Source organism: Mytilinidion resinicola (assembly GCF_010093595.1).
Source record: "Mytilinidion resinicola strain CBS 304.34 unplaced genomic scaffold BDZ99scaffold_34, whole genome shotgun sequence".
Taxonomy (NCBI): domain Eukaryota; kingdom Fungi; phylum Ascomycota; class Dothideomycetes; order Mytilinidiales; family Mytilinidiaceae; genus Mytilinidion; species Mytilinidion resinicola.
The window spans coordinates 225,725-243,091 of record NW_022985470.1 but is presented as its reverse complement, the minus strand read 5'-3'; the positions used below and the strand labels follow the sequence as shown (position 1 = coordinate 243,091).

The 17,367-nt window shown below is 51.3% G+C and overlaps 6 protein-coding genes across 6 annotated transcripts; 3 read left to right on the top strand and 3 right to left on the bottom strand.

Moving 5' to 3' along the window:
* Positions 1-919: 919 nt before the first annotated feature.
* BDZ99DRAFT_364087 (uncharacterized protein) lies at positions 920-1,411 on the top strand (the record flags this gene model as incomplete). The annotated part of the gene is made up of 1 exon (XM_033714720.1): positions 920-1,411. A coding segment is annotated over one exon (492 nt), but the record flags the coding sequence as incomplete, so codon positions are not given.
* A 1,137-nt stretch (positions 1,412-2,548) lies between these two features.
* Positions 2,549-6,102, bottom strand: BDZ99DRAFT_577093 (uncharacterized protein). The gene is made up of 3 exons (XM_033728650.1): positions 5,953-6,102; positions 4,951-5,196; positions 2,549-4,902 (listed from the first exon to the last, which is right to left on the bottom strand). The coding sequence occupies exons 1-3, from the start codon at positions 6,091-6,093 to the stop codon at positions 2,659-2,661; spliced, it is 2,631 nt and encodes an 876-aa protein (XP_033569086.1). The 5' UTR covers positions 6,094-6,102; the 3' UTR covers positions 2,549-2,658.
* Positions 6,103-6,136: 34 nt separating this feature from the next.
* On the top strand, positions 6,137-7,674 carry BDZ99DRAFT_504129 (uncharacterized protein; the record flags this gene model as incomplete). Its single annotated transcript, XM_033724019.1, has 2 exons — positions 6,137-6,525; positions 6,643-7,674. The coding sequence occupies exons 1-2, from the start codon at positions 6,319-6,321 to the stop codon at positions 7,672-7,674; spliced, it is 1,239 nt and encodes a 412-aa protein (XP_033569085.1). The 5' UTR covers positions 6,137-6,318.
* A 1,877-nt stretch (positions 7,675-9,551) lies between these two features.
* BDZ99DRAFT_469162 (serologically defined colon cancer antigen 1) lies at positions 9,552-13,251 on the top strand. Its single transcript, XM_033721434.1, has 3 exons — positions 9,552-9,604; positions 9,657-9,725; positions 9,775-13,251. Exons 1-3 carry the CDS (start codon positions 9,572-9,574, stop codon positions 13,102-13,104), a joined length of 3,432 nt encoding a protein of 1,143 aa, XP_033569084.1. The 5' UTR covers positions 9,552-9,571; the 3' UTR covers positions 13,105-13,251.
* Positions 13,252-13,946: 695 nt separating this feature from the next.
* On the bottom strand, positions 13,947-14,306 carry BDZ99DRAFT_354640 (ankyrin repeat protein; the record flags this gene model as incomplete). Its single annotated transcript, XM_033714585.1, has 1 exon — positions 13,947-14,306. A coding segment is annotated over one exon (360 nt), but the record flags the coding sequence as incomplete, so codon positions are not given.
* Positions 14,307-15,206: 900 nt separating this feature from the next.
* On the bottom strand, positions 15,207-17,217 carry BDZ99DRAFT_402102 (uncharacterized protein; the record flags this gene model as incomplete). The annotated part of the gene is made up of 3 exons (XM_033716272.1): positions 15,207-16,472; positions 16,533-16,767; positions 16,793-17,217. Coding segments are annotated over 3 exons (1,926 nt in total), but the record flags the coding sequence as incomplete, so codon positions are not given.
* Positions 17,218-17,367: the final 150 nt, after the last annotated feature.

The following is a 17,367-nucleotide window of genomic DNA, read 5'->3' as shown; positions in this document are numbered from 1 at the left end:
TTCACAGTAACTACAGTATCTCGTCACCGGATTCACGTACACTATTCTACTCCCGTTTGAAGTTACTCGATACACTTCGCAAATCTCAAAAGAATAAAAGCTCCGTCATTTCAAACAATCGGTGAACTTGCCAAGGCACCACAGGTGGTGTTATCTTTTGGTGATTCACTAGAAATTCATAGCTGCTGCCTGCGGTTATGAAGTTATTGGGGGTAGATCCCTTGATACCACGTGACGTGTTGTCCTGAGTTCACCATGAAAGGAGCTATTGGGTTGTATAAATATCTATAGTTTCTAATTTGCTCTCTATTTCTCTATATCCTATCCCAACGTTGTCGAGTGCGGCACCACCATCACCATTACGCCAGGACTCCAAATCTTCAGCCGCATTCACTGTGCGCGCGTAACATCGTCATCGTCTGGTACTCAAACTACGCCCGTCTTCCCTTCTTTACCGCACCTTCACTTTCGACACCACTTCCACCACCACCCCCAAACCTAACTACCTACAGTAACATCAATAGCATCATACTAGATGCCCGAGATGGCGACGCCCTCAGATGGCTCCAGCAGTTCACAGCCTACACCATCCAAGTCTCTGATAATAAAGTTCAAGATGAGGGGCTCCTTACCCCCGACTCCGGCCAACGAGCACCCTCCTGACCTCTCCGCCCCCGTCCGTCAGAAGCGCAAGCACAAAGAGAAGTCGCAGCCGTCTGGCAGCGCGCCCATCAGCACCAAAGCTAGCATAACTAGGATCGACCCCGACGCACTCACTCCCGCTGCACCTAGAAAACGACATGCACTTGACGATAGTGCAGACAAACAGAAGACGAAGAAAGTCCGATTGGTTCTCATCCTCAAGCGCTTCGAGCTCCAGTGGTTACCTGGCGATGTCCTGCACATCCTGGCGAACGAACATCTGGAGAGTCATGACTTCCTCAACTTGCGTCTGACGTCGAGGCATCTGAAGGAACAAACTGAGAAGGCATTTGGGCGCCGCTACTTCAAGACTAGGAAGATTATGCTCTCGCCATACAGCATAAACGCGCTACTAGCTATGTCGAAACACGCTCAACTTGCCCAGTTCATCCGCCACATCACCATCGGCTTAGAACGCCTTCAGTACAACTACCACGACGCCTTCAGGCCCTGCCAGATCTCCGCGTTACGAGAATGGAAAGAAAAATACCATGAAAAGTATCACTTCCGTCTCGTCGAACAAGAACTCATGGAGCGCTACAACACCGACGCACGGATCCTCGCCCAAGTCTTCGCGTCCCTACCGAACCTCGAGAGCGTGGGCGTGTGCGGAGGGTCTTTGATCTCCCCGACTAAGGACCTCCGTCGTCTCGAAGATGAGGATTCCATGCAGAGCTGGGGCGCGGAACACCTCATTCGCGAGCTGGGGGCGGGCGATGAGCCCAACGGCAGCTTCACGAGGCTAAGGGTGGCGAATCGTGCGCAGCCTCCTGTGAATCCGGGGGCGTTGAATCATCCTCTTCCCTCGATAGCCCTTCACATTCTTTGGACGGCGGAGCAGCAGACCCCAACGCGGATGCGGCTACTCTCGGACACAACGAAGGAGTATCGCCCCTTCGGAGTCCTGTTCAGAGCACTACGGGAGGCGGGTCGCGAGCTGAAGGTGGACCTTGTTATCCCTCGGCTACAAAAACGGTATTCGAAGCCATTCGATCTGGAGGAAGGAGACGTGTACTATGGCCTTCCCATGGTGCGATCGCTGAAGTTTGAGGGTGGATTGGGTTTGAGTCAGGGCTGGAGTGAGGGGTGGGTCGAGCAGCTGTTCCGCGAAACAGCGCCGACCTCAGTCTACATCCGCGATATGCTAGGCAGGCTGAGAGGCTCAGACTCTGCGGTGTTGAGGATGCTGCCCGTGGGCTTCAACACGCCTCTGAAAGCACTGAGGATCTATAACATGTGGGAGCTCGAAGCGGAGTTGCTGAAGGCGATGCTGGTGCAGCTTGCTCCCTCGCTCGAGACGCTGGATCTTGCTCACGTTACCATCGCAGTGAACCGTGACCCGGGCAGGCGCCTTCGGCAGTGGGTGGACGTCTTCGAGATTGTCCGCGGGATGCCGGCTCTGACTTCGCTATCTCTTGCAGACCTGGATGAGTATTGCGATGAAGTCCTCGTACTTGACGATCCTAGGGACAAAGCGACCAAGAAGAAAGAACGAAACGCCTGGATATTCAGGGTTCATGTGCGTGGCCGCGAGCGGATTGCACGAGTGCTGAATCCGGATGCGTGGGAAACTCCGAGGAGAGGCGGTCCGGTCGAGTCTGGTCGGGTGAGGTGGCGGAAGGCGCTGATCGGTAGCTGCGGCGCTCAATAAGCACCTCGACATATCTTGATAGGATGATCCGGTAGTGCTTAACCTGATTGACGAGGATCCATTCGAGAGAACTATAATGCTTCCTCGCGGTAGAGTAGGATCGATGAGGCTGCTATAGGACAACAAGAGCTTGGTAGTTCTTCATACGTTTTAGTCAAACGATGATCCATAATTCAGACAACATTGTGAGCTTCTAGTGATGTTGATGAGTCTCTCGTCTCAGTGTTCGATTAGAAATCTATGTTTGTACTTTGAATCTTACAGTCCACGGCGCCGCCCAAAATGCATTTTACATCTGCCTCCATCTATGAAAACGGACCATACTCACTCATCGTGAAATCATCAATGAAATATTGCCCCACTATATCCGGGTTCGTGGTCCCTCTTGAGCACACAAACACCATCTGCGTCATCCAGGTATCCGCCAGGAACCGGATGTTGGTTTTCTGCGCCCAGGTCGCAGTCGCGCTGATCGAATTTACAGAGATACACGTGCTCCGTGAGTAGTCGTCGTTGGAAACACAGAGGCGGCAGTTCAGGTTTACAACGCCGTAGCTCGGCGACCGTGTGTAGTAGGTTACCAGGTACCGAAGCGGTGCGGTTATCTGCACCGGGAGGCCGACGTAGATCGTGGTGCTGATCTGGTCTAGGGATACGGCGAGGTAGTTGGTGCCGTTGTAGGCCGCGTTGGTGTCATCGGCTTGTTGTACTGCTATAGTCCCGCCTGTCGAGTTTGAGAGGACATACCATGGATAGGGGTCTGTCGCGGAGTCCTCGAGGTCGCCATTAGTGACGATCTCGGGACGGTCGGGCACTCGGTACATCTCGATCGAGTCGATGTAGGTGTAGACCGGGGTACCGTCTGGCGCACCGCCATTGGCAGCACGGGCACAGTAGAGCGCAATGCCCGTCCCGGCCGAAGAAGTCGCCTCCCAGGTATTTGTTTGCTTCGCCCACGCAGCGCCCGAAGCAAGGTTGCCTGAAGTGATGAGGCCAGGGCCGCCGACGATGGACAGCATACAGCCAAGCCCAGCGTTGTCTGCGGTCACCGCGAGCTTGCGCATCCAGACGGAGAGCACGTAGGTGGCTCCGACTTCAATGGCGTTGAACGGTTGTAGGATGTAGATGCCCTGGCCTGCCGCTGTGCATGTCACTCTGGCGTAGTGAGTTCCGTTGACAGCATCGGTGTCCGATTCGACAATGTCCCAGGTGCAGCCAGTGGTGCTGTTGTCAGGAACGAACCACGGGTATCCGCCGTTGTCTGTAGATTCGAAGCCGCCGTTTAGGATCCAAGTAGGGGTTGCAGTAGGTGCTGTCGTAGATGAGATAGTAGTGGTATCGACCGCTGAAGAAGGTGAGCTAGATTCAGATATGCTAGTGGTTAGGGACTCTGTAGCCGTTGCTAAGGACACCGATTCGGACTCGGAAGAACTAATGGAAGTGGAAGAAACATCTATACTTGAGCTTGTTGGGGTTATTTCAGGACTGCTGATAGGTGAGGATTCAGTTGATGAGGATGACGTGTCCACGCTTGAGCTCGTTGTGCTGATTTCAGGGGTGCTGGTTGGCGGAGATTCGGTTGATGCGGATGAAGTATCAGTGCTTGAGCTTGTCGTGCTGACTTCAGGAATGCTGGTAGGCGAGGATTCAGTTGATGAGGATGCGGTATCAATGCTTGCGCTTGTGGTGCTAATTTGAGGCGTGCTCGCTGGTGAAGACTCTGTAACGGTTGTAGGCGACGAAGACGGAGTATCGGTGGAGCTTGAGATCGTCGATGTGACGTCCGTAGCTGAAGTCGTTGAGCTTGCGTCCGGGCTGCTAGTTGATGAGTCTGAAACCGACGAAGAAGACGTGGAGTCTGGCGTTGGGCTTGAAGTGAGTGTAGTTTCTGTCGACGGCCCAGGAGTAGGTGTCAGGGTATCAGAAGAAATGTTTGTTACGGAGGACGACTCCAAGCTAGAGAGCGACGTCCCAGCGCTTGTGGATGAGGTTGATTGAGAGAAATCCGAAGAAGAAGATATTGTAGAGGATATGCCAGGCGTGCTGCTCGATGAGGGCGATTGAACACTAGACGAGAGCGAGGAGCTTCCCAAATAACTTGAAGAAACGGAGGAGCTAGATGCCGGTGTCAACACGAGGCTGCTGTATGCAGAGCTTGAGGTAGAGATTAGTGAAGATGTCGCCATAGAGCTTGCGTGAGAGCTGCTCCGAGTACTCGATTTTGATGAAGTAGTGCACGGTTTAGACGTATGTAGGGACGAGGATAGTGGCGAACTCCGAAGAGAGCTCGTGGACGATTTCCGGGTGCTCGTAGATACTTTCGCCGTGCTTGAATATTTCGTAGACGGCTTTACGCTACTCGGAACCTTCGTGGAGCTTTTCGTGGAGCATTTAGCAGAGCTGCTAGGCGAGAGACATTTGGGAACGCCCTTGTCTTTCGCATTGCTGAAGCTATACGAGGAGCCGATGGTGTATCTGTCCCTTCCTTGATAGTGTCCGGTGTCCTTCGCAAAAGATTTCGACCAGGTTTCGGTATACAAAGCGCAGTACTATGCCGTATCAGCGCCGCGCAATTGAAGGCCGAAGATACGCCTCACCTGTCCAATATTGACGCCATTCTTGTACAACAGGTACGTGTTGAAGAATTGACATGTCTTTGGCTTTCCCTTCGCCGGCGGATGCCGGAGATTGTAGGCTGATTTGGCAGTGCATGCCGCAGCGCACAATTCTACGTCAAGATGGCCGGTCTTGAAAATCTCAGTGCTAATGTACGTATCGACGCCGTTACAATTCCACGGTGCTTTGATGGCAGCATTCTCCAGGCAGACTCCAGGCGAGTATTCCTTGGGCGTATTGACAGTCGGGGCAGCAAATACAAGAGAAGCGAAAAAAAAGGATAACAAAGGATTCCCACATTATAAAAGACGAAAAGCACGAACGGAAAAGACTGGACGAGCAGACTGCTCGGGTATATAACTGAGCTGTCAAAAGGCCAGACGCCTGATCTTCATCAAGGGTTGTCGGTTCAAAGCAAAAGAAGGATGCGCGGGGGTGGCATTTTACAAGTAGGGCGACTCAGCGGACCCACGTATAGGGCATGGCTCGCGTCGGAGCTCCAACACAGCGAATCTGAAATGGCATGGTGTTGAGAAATTACTATTGCCAAGCTCTACGAGCAGAGGATCGAGGCGCCCTGAAGCGCCGGCACGTGCGGAGCATGGCTGCTTCCGGTGCGGCTAACTAGTGCCCCTTGCTGTGAGGCGGCCTAGAAGGCGTTGTGGGAGGATTCGAGATACTGATACGGTATGGTCTAGCCTTGTCAGTGCTGTCAGCGTGAGCCACAGAAACGCCCAATCCAGGGGTTAGCGGAGACTCCGAGGACATTCGAAATCCCACGTGATATCAAGCCGCATCTTCCACAAAACCACATAAACATTGCTGAGTGCATTTGAAGCATTACGAATTATTCCCTGCTTTTTGACTCCCTGCAAACCACCCACTCAGCACTAGGGTAAGTGATCATAAGCATTTGGAGCATCTGTAATTCGTACGGAGTACTTCGACTAAGTTATTATCTCGAATCTTAGTAAGGCGCCGACATATCCAATGTAGTGGCGAGTAGACGACTTCATACGGCCTTTTTGACTGGCGGTGTAGTCCCTCTCGAGCCACATCATGGCGTGGTGCTGCCAGAATGGATATAAGGACATTGTGAAGGCCGCTCGAATTGACAAAAGCATGTATCGGGTAGCGTTCACAATGTCTCAAAGGATGTAAACAACCCGCAGATTTCTCTACTATATAGACTGCATACGCTGTGTAGGCATAGAAGACACAGTTTCCTTCCCTGAAAGAAAACATACTCACCACACCAAAACCTCCTCGTAGAAATCCAACAACGAGCAGTACTCACGGATACCATCCAGTACCACGTCTCGAAGCACAGAAGCGACTCGAAGATCACGATGCAAAATCAATATCAGTATAACCAAGCTCCGCCTAGCTTACGCTGCGAAAGTATGAAAGAAATAGAGAGAGCCTCGCACCGTCTTGGATGGGACGACACCGAACGCATCCCCAAAACCGAGCTGCTGAGCGGCTTAATCCATCCACTATTTCGGCGCGAGAATTGGAGCTTCGGCATCGATGAAACCTCCTTATTTGACGACAAAGTAAGTCTGCAATTCCTGACTGGAAAAGAGGATGACGAGGCAATGGACGTGACGTACGCTAACATGACCACAGTCCTTCGCCTCGCCACCCACCTGATAACGTAAGAAGAGCTCCAGGGATTCTGGATCAGCTTGCTCGCTCTAAGTGTCGGGCCGGATGATGAGTATGTGAAGTATTACACTACCGAAGAGTCGCCAGATGCTAAGGATAAAGTCCAGGCCGTTTTTGAAGAGATGACTGAGAATATGCACTTTACCTTCGGCACTACATGTGCGGACAGCAAGAAAATGGGGCCCTGGGGAGTCACGTATGATAACGCAGCAACCGCCAAATTCACGATGCTTACCTTCCCGGAGCATCTCTCGAGGGTGACAAAGCCTTTCACGATCAGGAGCCGCAAGAACAACTACACCACCCCGCTAGTGGCATTACATTTCCGATATCGGGAGCTGTTCTCATGGACCGCGATGGAGTTTTCAGAGCTGCCGGAAGGAGACAAGCTGAAGAAGCAGTTCAAAATTGCTTGTACCCTCGTTCATGAGACAGCTCATGCTTTTGTCAAAACGGCGCGTGGGAAGGCGAGACCGGAACCGAAGGTTTTGAAATTAGACACCGTAGCAGAGGTCGGACGATCATGGGAGGGATATTTATTTGGTGCATCGCCTGACATCTTCTGCGAGTGGAACAGCAACGCGGCCAAAACTTCGGTCCTGGTAGCTCGAGAGAATCGAGCAAATGCCGAGTCTCCGAATCACAATGTCGCTCGAACGATCTACATCCCTTTGCCTTGGATCAAGCGGTGGTTCCTCGAGATTACTTGGGATAACTTCCGAGAGCTGAGGGCTAACGGAGACTTAGACTTGAAATCCCAATTGCGAGATCCCATACTGGCGGATTACATGATCCCTGGCCATTACCCTGACAAGAAATCCCAGGTCGTAGTCCTCGAGCACGGCAAAGAGGTCGCAGTTACCTCAGGTTGGCTAGATGACTCAAGCTCGCGGATTACTTGGAAGAAGAATAATGGATGCTCAAGGTACGCCTACAAGGTCTGGCCGGACGGCACTCGATTCATCTTCCTTCAACAGAACACGCGGATTTCACGGCGCGTGATAAAGCTAGATGGATCCACGGAGGTGATTTTCTAGTGGGACGGCCAGTTCATCACGGCTCACTTCGATGCGGAGCCGGATGGCTATTTCAGTCGAACATTTGAACCGGAGACCCATCAACTTTTTGAGTTTCTTGACACGCTTGATGCCCCGGCTTTGGAAATGGTCGGCGTATAGGTTTGACTGTGTTTGCAATTTTTTCAATACCTGATTTAGGCTCTTTGGCGTCCACTGTTATCCTAAATTGAATTCATTTTAGAAATATTCTTATTTTCTATCATTTTTTACCTCCCCCCTTGCGTGGCGGAAGCCCCTCCGTGACCAAACAACTTCGACTGATCATCATCTCAAGGCGGGGTGGAAAATGCTTACATGTGGCAATTCCTAATTGGAAGAACCCGTCAATACATCCATGAAAAGCCACTACTTACTCTCCCTTCTCTTGTCGTAGCCTAAAACCGGTTCTCTTTAGCAACTAGAATTACTTTTCTTCAACAATCAATCAGTCTGATTATCATAACTTAACAATCCGAACAAGTCTCGTTACAATGTCTGGGGTAAACCAAAATGATCAATATCAGTCACAGCAAGGATACACTCCAGGTAAGGAAGTTCGTAGCCTATGGCAGCCGGTATACATTCAAGGACAGGCGGCATCGTATATCCCACCTTACTCCGGCATGCCTCCAGGAACGCAATCCCCAGTCGGTCTCGACTGGCGCCTCTACTCCGTAAACAGGCCTCAAATGGGCCTAACTGAGTCCGGATTGTAGAAGTGAGGCGACGGTTCGGCATCCTCCATCTACGCGAAATATGCCGAGGGAGAGACAGAGAGACAGGTATGCCAGTGACCATCTGCCGGAGTGTCCAAGGTCCTGTGTTGATGAGATGCATCATTGCAGCGTCTTCAAACCATGGGTTAACTTGCAGCGGACGAAAGAGCACGCGGCAAGCTCCCATACCAATCTGGTCTAGCGCAGATCTACAATTATAATACGCAGTTGGGCGCTGCTTCGAAGCCTCGGAAGGAGACTGAAGAGACAGCCGAGCAGGCTGAGGCAGAGCGCCAAAGGTTGGGATCGCAGCCCTGGGCACCGCGACGGCCAGGACAGAAATCTATGGTAACCGAACTTGCTCGTCGTCCTCGGGGGTAGATGTGGAAAACTCTGCAGAGGCGGGTCACGAATCGGGAAGCAGAGAAGTTTTGGATAGCGACGGCGAGCAGAATATTTTTTGAATATGCGGTCTTTATGTTATAGTAACGCAGAGACATAGTAGTGCTATTGTAGTTTCTAGAAGAGGACGTCATATGCGAAATAGTGTCTATAGAGCATATTTTCTCGAAAATATAAAAATATTAGCGTGAGTGGAGATTTAAGATTGCTTAAAAACTTAAAGTACCTGTGATTTCTAACTCGGCACACAGGGCTGTTTGGCAAAAAGGGAGGGAGGTTAGTGATTTTGGTGCTGTGTGGTAAATGTGAGTATCCCCCTCTGACAACCTTTCTGAAAAGATTTGTGGACAGTACACTGAGATTGTACAATGTCTGGTGGTATGGAAGCATCAAAATGTGATGAAGGACTCTTGGTTAAAAGTATCTACGTATTGTAGCGCGATGCTGCTAGTTTGTAGGACGCAGCTCCTGGCGGAGAGGCTTTGACTTGTAGAATAATGAGGGGTACCGTCGATCGCACAGAAAGAAAGGCAATTGGTGGCAACTAGGCTGGGACCGAGGATCTCTCAATGAAGTAATAGAGACGAAAGTGATGCGGCTGACGATGACGGATGTTTTGTAATGAATCGAAGGATGCACGAGAAGACAAGTCGTTTCTCAGCCCTACGAGGTCCCAGGTGCCCCACCTTGGCATCAAACATCGTCATTGCCGGTGGCATACAGATTCTGCAGCAACACCATTCTCCCCTAACGAAGTCATGAAGCAACGATTCTCTTCTTTGGATGTCAAGGTAGGTCCCTAGCCCTTCCGCGATGATCGAAACTAATCCTCGTTCGCTGCAGGTCATAGCACACGAGCTTTCAAAGAACCTCTGCCCTCTCAGAGTCACCAATGTTTACGATCTATCATCGGTAGGCTCTGACCCTGCCTTAACCCTCCCGGCTCTAATACCATGCACAGCGCATATTCCTCTTCAAATTCCATAAGCCAGATCAACGAGAACAACTGGTAGTCGACTCCGGCTTCCGCTGCCATCTCACCAGCTATGCGCGATCCACCGCAGCTGCGCCCTCCCCATTCGTCGCCCGCCTTCGGAAGTTCCTCAAGACCCGAAGAGTCACATCCATCTCCCAAGTCGGTACGGACCGAATAATAGAGTTCCAATTTTCAGATGGCCTATACAGGGTGTACCTCGAGTTCTATGCGGGCGGCAACATCGTTCTTACGGATGAAAATCTGAAGATCCTTGCGCTTCTGCGCAGTGTTGATGAAGGCGCGGAACACGAGCAGATGAGGGTTGGCTCGGAATACAACTTGTCCCTACGGCAGAACTATGGCGGGGCACCACCTCTGACCAAGGAAAGGCTGAAGGACGCGTTACAAAAAGCTCTGGACAAGCAGCAGCTGGATACTGGCGCTATAGGGAGGAATGCGAAGAAGAAGGGCAAGGATCTAATAAGGAAGGCTTTGGCAGTTTCTATCACAGAGTACCCGCCACTACTTGTCGATCATACCTTGCATACGGTTGGGTTTGATACCACTTTGAAGCTGGAACAAGTGCTGGAAGATGATACATTACTGGACAAACTGCTTGCTTCATTCGACGTAGCTAAAGAGGTGTCGGATGAGATTACGAGTGGAGACCTAGCCCGCGGAATCATTCTAGCCAAACCCAACCCAGCAGCGGCCGTGTCGAAAGATGAACCGAGCGAAGGCGCAAGCACCGACAAAGCTTCCGAGCTACTCTATGATGACTTCCACCCATTCAGACCAAAACAATTCAAGGATTCCGACTACACTTTTCTTGAATTCGAGGGGTACAACAAGACTGTGGATGAGTATTTTTCGTCCATCGAAGGCCAAAAGCTAGAATCCAAATTGTACGAGCACGAAAGAAATGCAAAGAAGAAGCTGGAAAAGGCACGGCAGGAGCATGCTAAGCGCATCGGAGGTCTTCAGCAAGTTCAAGAACTGAATGTTCGAAAAGCGGAAGCAATTCAAGCGAATGTTGATCGAGTCCAGGAAGCCACGGCAGCTGTGAATGGACTAATCGGCCAAGGTATGGATTGGGTTGAAATCGCGCGCCTAATAGAGCGCGAGCAAAGACAAGGGAACGCCGTAGGCCAGATGATAAAACTTCCTCTCAAGCTTTACGAGAACACGGTCACGTTATTACTCGACGAACCAAACTCAGAGAGTGATGAAGAGGATGACGAGGGTTACGAGACGAGTTCCGTCAGTGGTGACTCGGAAAGCGAGGACGACAAACGAAAGAAGAAGAAACCACCTCCGAAACCTGTGGATAAGAGGTTAGCTATCGACATTGATCTCGGACAGTCGCCTTGGGTCAATGCCAAGCGATACTTTGATGAAAAGAAGAGCGCCGTTGTAAAAGAAGGCAAGACGATACAGGCATCGACTATGGCATTGAAGAGTATTGAGAAGAAGGTCACCATCGATCTTAAGAAGGGCCTTAAGCAGGAGAAGGCTATACTTCAACCTGTTCGCAAACAGCATTGGTTTGAAAAGTTCATGTATTTCATCTCCTCCGATGGCTACTTGGTGATCGGTGGGAAAGACGCACAGCAGGCCGAGATTATTTACAAAAGGTATCTGAAGAAAGGCGACGTATACGTCCATGCGGAATTGCATGGTGCATCTTCCGTCATAATTAAGAACAATCCATCGACCCCGGAGGCGCCGATACCTCCATCCACACTTTCTCAGGCCGGTAACTTATCAGTCGCAACTTCGGATGCGTGGGACTCGAAGGCCGTTATGTCCGCTTGGTGGGTGAACGCAAACCAGGTCTCGAAGACAACCCCTGCTGGAGAGTATTTGGCTGCTGGGGGCTTCATAATTGGTGGGAAGAAGAACTTCTTGCCGCCTGCGCAGCTGATCCTGGGCTTCGCCGTGATGTTCCAAATCAGCGACGAGAGTAAAGCAAAGCATGTCAAACATCGACTGTTAGACGAAGGTGCGTCAGAAAGAACTGCAGCGGAAGGTGCAGCAAAGTACCAAGTGGAACAAGAGCAGCAGAAACCTGCAGGTTTTCAGTCAGATAGCGATAGCGATGAGGACTTCCCTGATGCAAAGTTGGAGTCTGCATCAGACGACAGCGATGAGGAGTCAGAAACAGCGGATCAGAGTAACCCACTGCAAGGAAGAGGGAACTCAGCGGCACCACTGAGTGTGCAGGACTCGGACTCTGAAGACGACGAGGAGCCAGAAGCAGAAGCGCCTGCTATCAAGGAGCCGGCGCCAGACCCTGACTTACCTCCTGCGAAAGCTGGAGAAAGTACTGACGAGGTGGACGAAGATGTCCAATCCCTTGCATCCACGGCTCAGACCGATAAGACCGGTCGTCGCCACCTATCTGCACGCGAAAGACGATTACTTCGTAAAGGACAGCACCTCGACTCTACTACCACTCCCTCCGGCCCTCCCTCAACCCGTGGTAGCGCCACGAATGACGACGAGCGATCTGACTTGGACGGGGCACTCGATTCAGACAAAGCCACCGATGATGCTACTTCCAAGCCGTCCAAAACATCGAACGCTCCTGTCAAACCCCTACCCCGAGGGAAACGAACAAAAGCTAAGAAAAAGGCTGCTAAATACGCAGAACAGGACGAAGAGGATCGCGCGTTAGCTATGCGTCTATTAGGATCCAAGGCAGGTCAAGAGGCCGCAGCGGCTGAAGCTGAAGCTAAGAAGAAGAAAGAAGAGGACCTAGTAGCGGCGAAGCAGCGGCGAAGGGAACAGCACCTGCGCGTACAAGCTCTCGGTCGAGCCGCAGAAGAGGCTCGTCGGGCGGCTCACGAGGGTGAAACTGCGGGACCTGGTGCAGATGATGGTGCCGCTGATGAAGAAGCTACGAAACTCGAACTCGCTGGCTTAGACGCCTTTATCGGACGCCCGCTCCCTGGCGACGAGCTTCTTGAAGCAATACCAGTTTGCGCTCCTTGGTCTGCGCTTGCGAGCTACAAGTATAAAGTCAAACTTCAACCAGGGTCGACTAAGAAAGGCAAAGCGGTCAAGGAAATTCTTAGTCGGTGGGATGGAGCATTCAAGAACCCGAAGACGGTGGACAAGACTAGCCAGGATGCTGAATACATTTGGCCACGGGAGATTGACCTCATCAAGGGTTGGAAGGAGGCGGAAATCTACGGTGTAGTGCCAGTAGGAAAGGTTAGGGTTATGATGGCCGGTGGGGGCAGCGGAGGAGGTGGCGGAAAGACGCCGCGGAAGGGGAAGAGTGGTAGAGGTGGTAGAGGCTCGAAGAAGTAGAGGCTGTACTTAGGTACTGGTAGAGATGGTATTTAGTCGTCTGCCTATGGACTTGTCACTGGTTGCAAACACAGGCAGTGCATACGAACATGAGAACCTTGTATCGTTTGACTAGATTTTGAAGAGTACTCAATACCTTTGCATCATAGTTCTCCTCAGGCCCTTCACAAAATAATCTGTCGAAGCTTGATGAATGTATTTTTGAAAGCCTCGCTTCCGGTGGTACTAAATAAAGCAACTCGCAAGAGGCCCCCTAGGAGAGTAGGTGCACAGGTGCACAAGAGTCAGCGTCCCGTAGGTTATATTATAGCCCTACCGCGTTTCAATCGCCGGTGTGCAGCACGGACAATTCCAGCATCTCACCCCGCGACGCCACCATCGGCATCTCTCAGCGACGTCGACACCAGCAGGCGGCCGGCTGCACTGCAGGCCACGAGGCTGAGCAGACTTCGTTGCAGGTTGTCAGGTTCTCAGACCACCATTTCACCCTCTCACGAGCTTTCCGCCAGGACCGCCCTCCTTTCTCCCTTGTAACGACTGTGAATGCCGCGCCGACTGCGCAGCTACGACTACACGGTGAGATGGATATGCGCGCTCCCGGTCGAGCTAGCGGCGGCGCAGGAGATGCTTAACGAAGAGCACGACGACGTCGAGCGCGACCTCGGCGATCGCGGAGGAGTAGGGATAACGAGATTCAGGGTAGGCGTACCCACGCATGCAATACCGCGGATATGTCCCTCGCTTTTCTGATCAAGATGCTCGCCCGAGAATATGGCCAGCGAAGCATTTGTTCCACAGGCGATTTCTCCGGAGATGCTAGGTGCGGCCTTGTCTTGATCCTTAAGAATGGTGATAACCTCTTCTTTTGCCCAGCTTTCTGCATAGTCCAGTGCCGTTTTGCCTCGATCATCTTTCACACTCGTGCTAGAAGTCTCCTTGTATAGCAGCTGGACAACTGCGGCGTGACCCATCATTGCTGCTAGATGAAGCGGCAATTGCCCTTCCTCGTTCAGAAGATCGTGGTCAGCACCATGATCTAGCAATGCCCGGGCTATTGTATCCCGACCTTTCCATGCGGCAAGATGAAGCGGCGAGTTTCCCCAGGCGTCCTTGACGTTGACTTCAACCTTCTTCCCAAGCAGTCTGTTCACAACATTGGCAAACCCTCGTTCTACGGCCCAATGCAGCGCAGTGCGTTCCTCAAGGAGATACGAACCGCGAACGTCGAAGCCTGTATCAATCAAATGCATCGTGGCGGCAGGGGTGGCAGCCTTCAAGGCCCTTGTCACCGCGAATTGATCCTTTTCCACCTCCTTCTCCAAGAAGGCGACTATAGATTTGGAGTCACCGTTAGCAGTTGCAATGCAGAAAGCCTGTTTGAGCTGCTCTGGTTTGAAGTTCTTGAATCCTTTTCTGATTAAAGGCACGACAACATCGCTGTGCTGAAACACTGCAGCATGGAGAAGCCAATCAGGGTCTAGAGGAACGTGAAAGTCCAGCAGAATGTCTACTGCGCCTCCCTGAACAGCAGACGTGGCTGCAGCCATCGCTTCAATGCCAATGTCTTTGATGTCAAGACCTTGGTCCAGAAGTGATAACATGACTTTGCAATTTCCCTTTTCCGCAGCATAGAGAAAGGCCTTCGATTGCATTCTCCTGTCGTCGAGGGCGACGTGCTTGATCTCGACGATATCGTACGTATGCGCGAGCCAAATCGGATTTGGAGGCAGTTGCGCGGCCTCCCAGATCTTCGGTAAGGCACTGCTGCCCAGTTCCTCCACAACAATGGTACACCAGTGCGCAAACGCTGGAGCGACGTCTTTGTCTGATATCAAGAAGGAACGAACCTCACTAGATAGAGGGGAACAGGACTTGAAGCGGCCACTCTGGGACACGTGCAGAGGCCAATAATTTGCGGTATACTTCCTAAGTGCCGGACTCTTGGTGATATGATGCCAAGTGGAAAGGTGATTATCCGAGTTCGTTGGCCCTGAATGCATAGTTGATCTCAGATAGGAGATGCAAGCAGTCGCAATGGCTGCATTTCCTTCCTCAAAAGAAAAGCACGTGACGTGTCGTGCCTTGATCTGTCCCTCCGAAAGTTTCTCGAGGAATTCTCGCACAGACAAGTGCGCGAACCTGAATATGCCCGCGTCATTACTGACGACTAAATTTTGACAGACGTCCAGAACTTCGAAACTGGTGAAAGGCGCCGTATGCGTCGATCGGGCTGTCGCAAATAGCGCGAAATCGGCAATGGCGACAGGTTTGCGAGCATATAGTAGCCACTGAAAGGTGAAGATGGCCAGCTTGAAAGCATATTCACCTGACGCCTCAATCTGCTCTAGTATCTCGGAATACGATTCCTCGAGTGATCGGGGAAGCCGCCCAAGTCTAGCCTCTATATCTGCTGCTACCTTCAACGGCCTCAAGGACTGTATCTGCAAGTCCACCCATCGAAACATCCCCTGTGCGCCTTCGATAAGAGTCTCCGGTATCTTCTCTTTCAGAGATGGCGGAAGCCTTCCATTGAGAAGATTCGCCACCTTCAGCTGCTGATGGACGAATTTGGCTATGTCTTCAGTGTTCTCTTTGGCACCGATCCTAAGGTTAGGGGTGTTCTCCAGTCGTGCAACGATGTCCATGTTCTCTCTGCTCGATATAAAGACTTTGACCAAAGCCTGAGACTCGTCCATAATTTTGAGAAGCCCATCAAGAAGCTCCAATCGGTTCATCGGGTTGACTTCGTCAAGCGCATCGATGACAAATGTGACGGCAGGGTAGAGGTCGCAGAGTTCAACCAATACTTGAATGGTCTCCTCGCGGGTCCAAGTAACATCGGAAAATTCCACCATCTCGTCAAGAGCATCTTCGTATCTTGATATGACTGGAGCCAGTATCGGGCCACTTGGAGCTGGGCATGCTAGCTGCCGGACCAACGACAAGAGAATACTGTCGCACTCTGCCCTTTCCGGTTCGGCAAGATTCCGAACGCAGTAGAAGTATGCTATGTGAGAAGTTGATTTTAACTCACTGACGACCATGGAAGTCAATTTGGTTTTGCCCGAGCCAGGTATACCATGCAGCCATAGGACAGAAGAGCAGCTCTCGTCGCGCCACTCTTGGAATTGGGGTTTGTTGAGAAACCAGCTCCCCGAATCTGGAAGCAGGCTTGCATTTGCCACTTTGTGTTGGGTGACAAAGTTGATGGTAGATACAGATTTGATGATGGAAACTCTCTTTTGTCGCTCCAAATCGTCCTGGGCCTTTGACAGCTGATCATCAATCCTGATTATTGGACGTCTCAGCTCGTCAAACAGCTGTTGTAAGGTCAAATATGTCTCGTCGAGCTTTTCGTTTTGTGACAACTGTCCGGTTCGCAATTGCGTTAGGTTCTCGGCTGTTTTACTCGCTCTTTCCGCTTCTACAAGCGCGAAGAGGCGATCCACCTCCGTTTGCTTCTCTCCGATCGGCTTCGACCATGATTCAATATCGTTGATATTGATGACCATGCTCTTCGCAATCCGGATAGCGGTGCTGTGAGAGTAATATTTCAATGACCTGCCAAGAAAACCTAGTATTGAGGCGTAAAGCTCGACCAGACTTTGGCGAAGACGATCGGTGACTTCGAAGTTGCTGCATTCCGCATTAGAAGGCATACTTCTTTTGGAACATAGTCTGATTGTACCTGGACAAATATAGACTCTCCATGATGATGCACCGCGCCAGGGTATTAGATATTGACTCTACCACCTGTAGAATAGCGCCAAAGACTTCGACCTCAGTAATCGTGGCCTTCAAGATGAATCGTACTGCTGCCCAAGGCAGTGCCGCATGCCCTGGGTCATACTGAACAGCACTATCGCCAACAGCGACAAATTTGGTCACCCAAACAGCCACCTTCTCCAATATATCTCGGAGAACGATGATCCTGCCCCTAATTGACACCTTCCATCTCTTCTTCTTGCATTCTTCTTTCTTTTCTAGGGTCGCATTGAGCACATCAGAGACGACACTTTCGTACCCCGCACCTTTCACGAGTAGATGCTCATAACGGGCCCTGTCCTCCTCTTCAAGGGTATGCAGAGCCTCATCCCACAAAATCTGGCCCATTGGAGTTACCATAATCACGCCGATCTGGTCTCAGACCATGAAATAGCAAGGCATATAAAGGCGCGGTAAACTCGACCTCAAGCTTTAGGGACGGACGGGAGTGAAATCAAGCAAGAAGCGATGGATTGGCCATTCTGGCATGCATCCGGA

Excerpts from the sequence above, each read along its gene's own strand:
- BDZ99DRAFT_577093 (XM_033728650.1), bottom strand. The coding sequence starts at position 6,093 with ATGCTTTTGTCAATTCGAGCGGCCTTCACAATGTCCTTATATCCATTC. Across the intron at positions 5,197-5,952 it reads CTCGCCACTACATTGGATAT|GAATACTCGCCTGGAGTCTG; the intron begins GTCGGCGCCTTA and ends AATACGCCCAAG. Across the intron at positions 4,903-4,950 it reads ATGGCGTCAATATTGGACAG|TACTGCGCTTTGTATACCGA; the intron begins GTGAGGCGTATC and ends GATACGGCATAG.
- BDZ99DRAFT_469162 (XM_033721434.1), top strand. The coding sequence starts at position 9,572 with ATGAAGCAACGATTCTCTTCTTTGGATGTCAAG. Across the intron at positions 9,605-9,656 it reads TCTCTTCTTTGGATGTCAAG|GTCATAGCACACGAGCTTTC; the intron begins GTAGGTCCCTAG and ends CGTTCGCTGCAG. Across the intron at positions 9,726-9,774 it reads ATGTTTACGATCTATCATCG|CGCATATTCCTCTTCAAATT; the intron begins GTAGGCTCTGAC and ends TACCATGCACAG.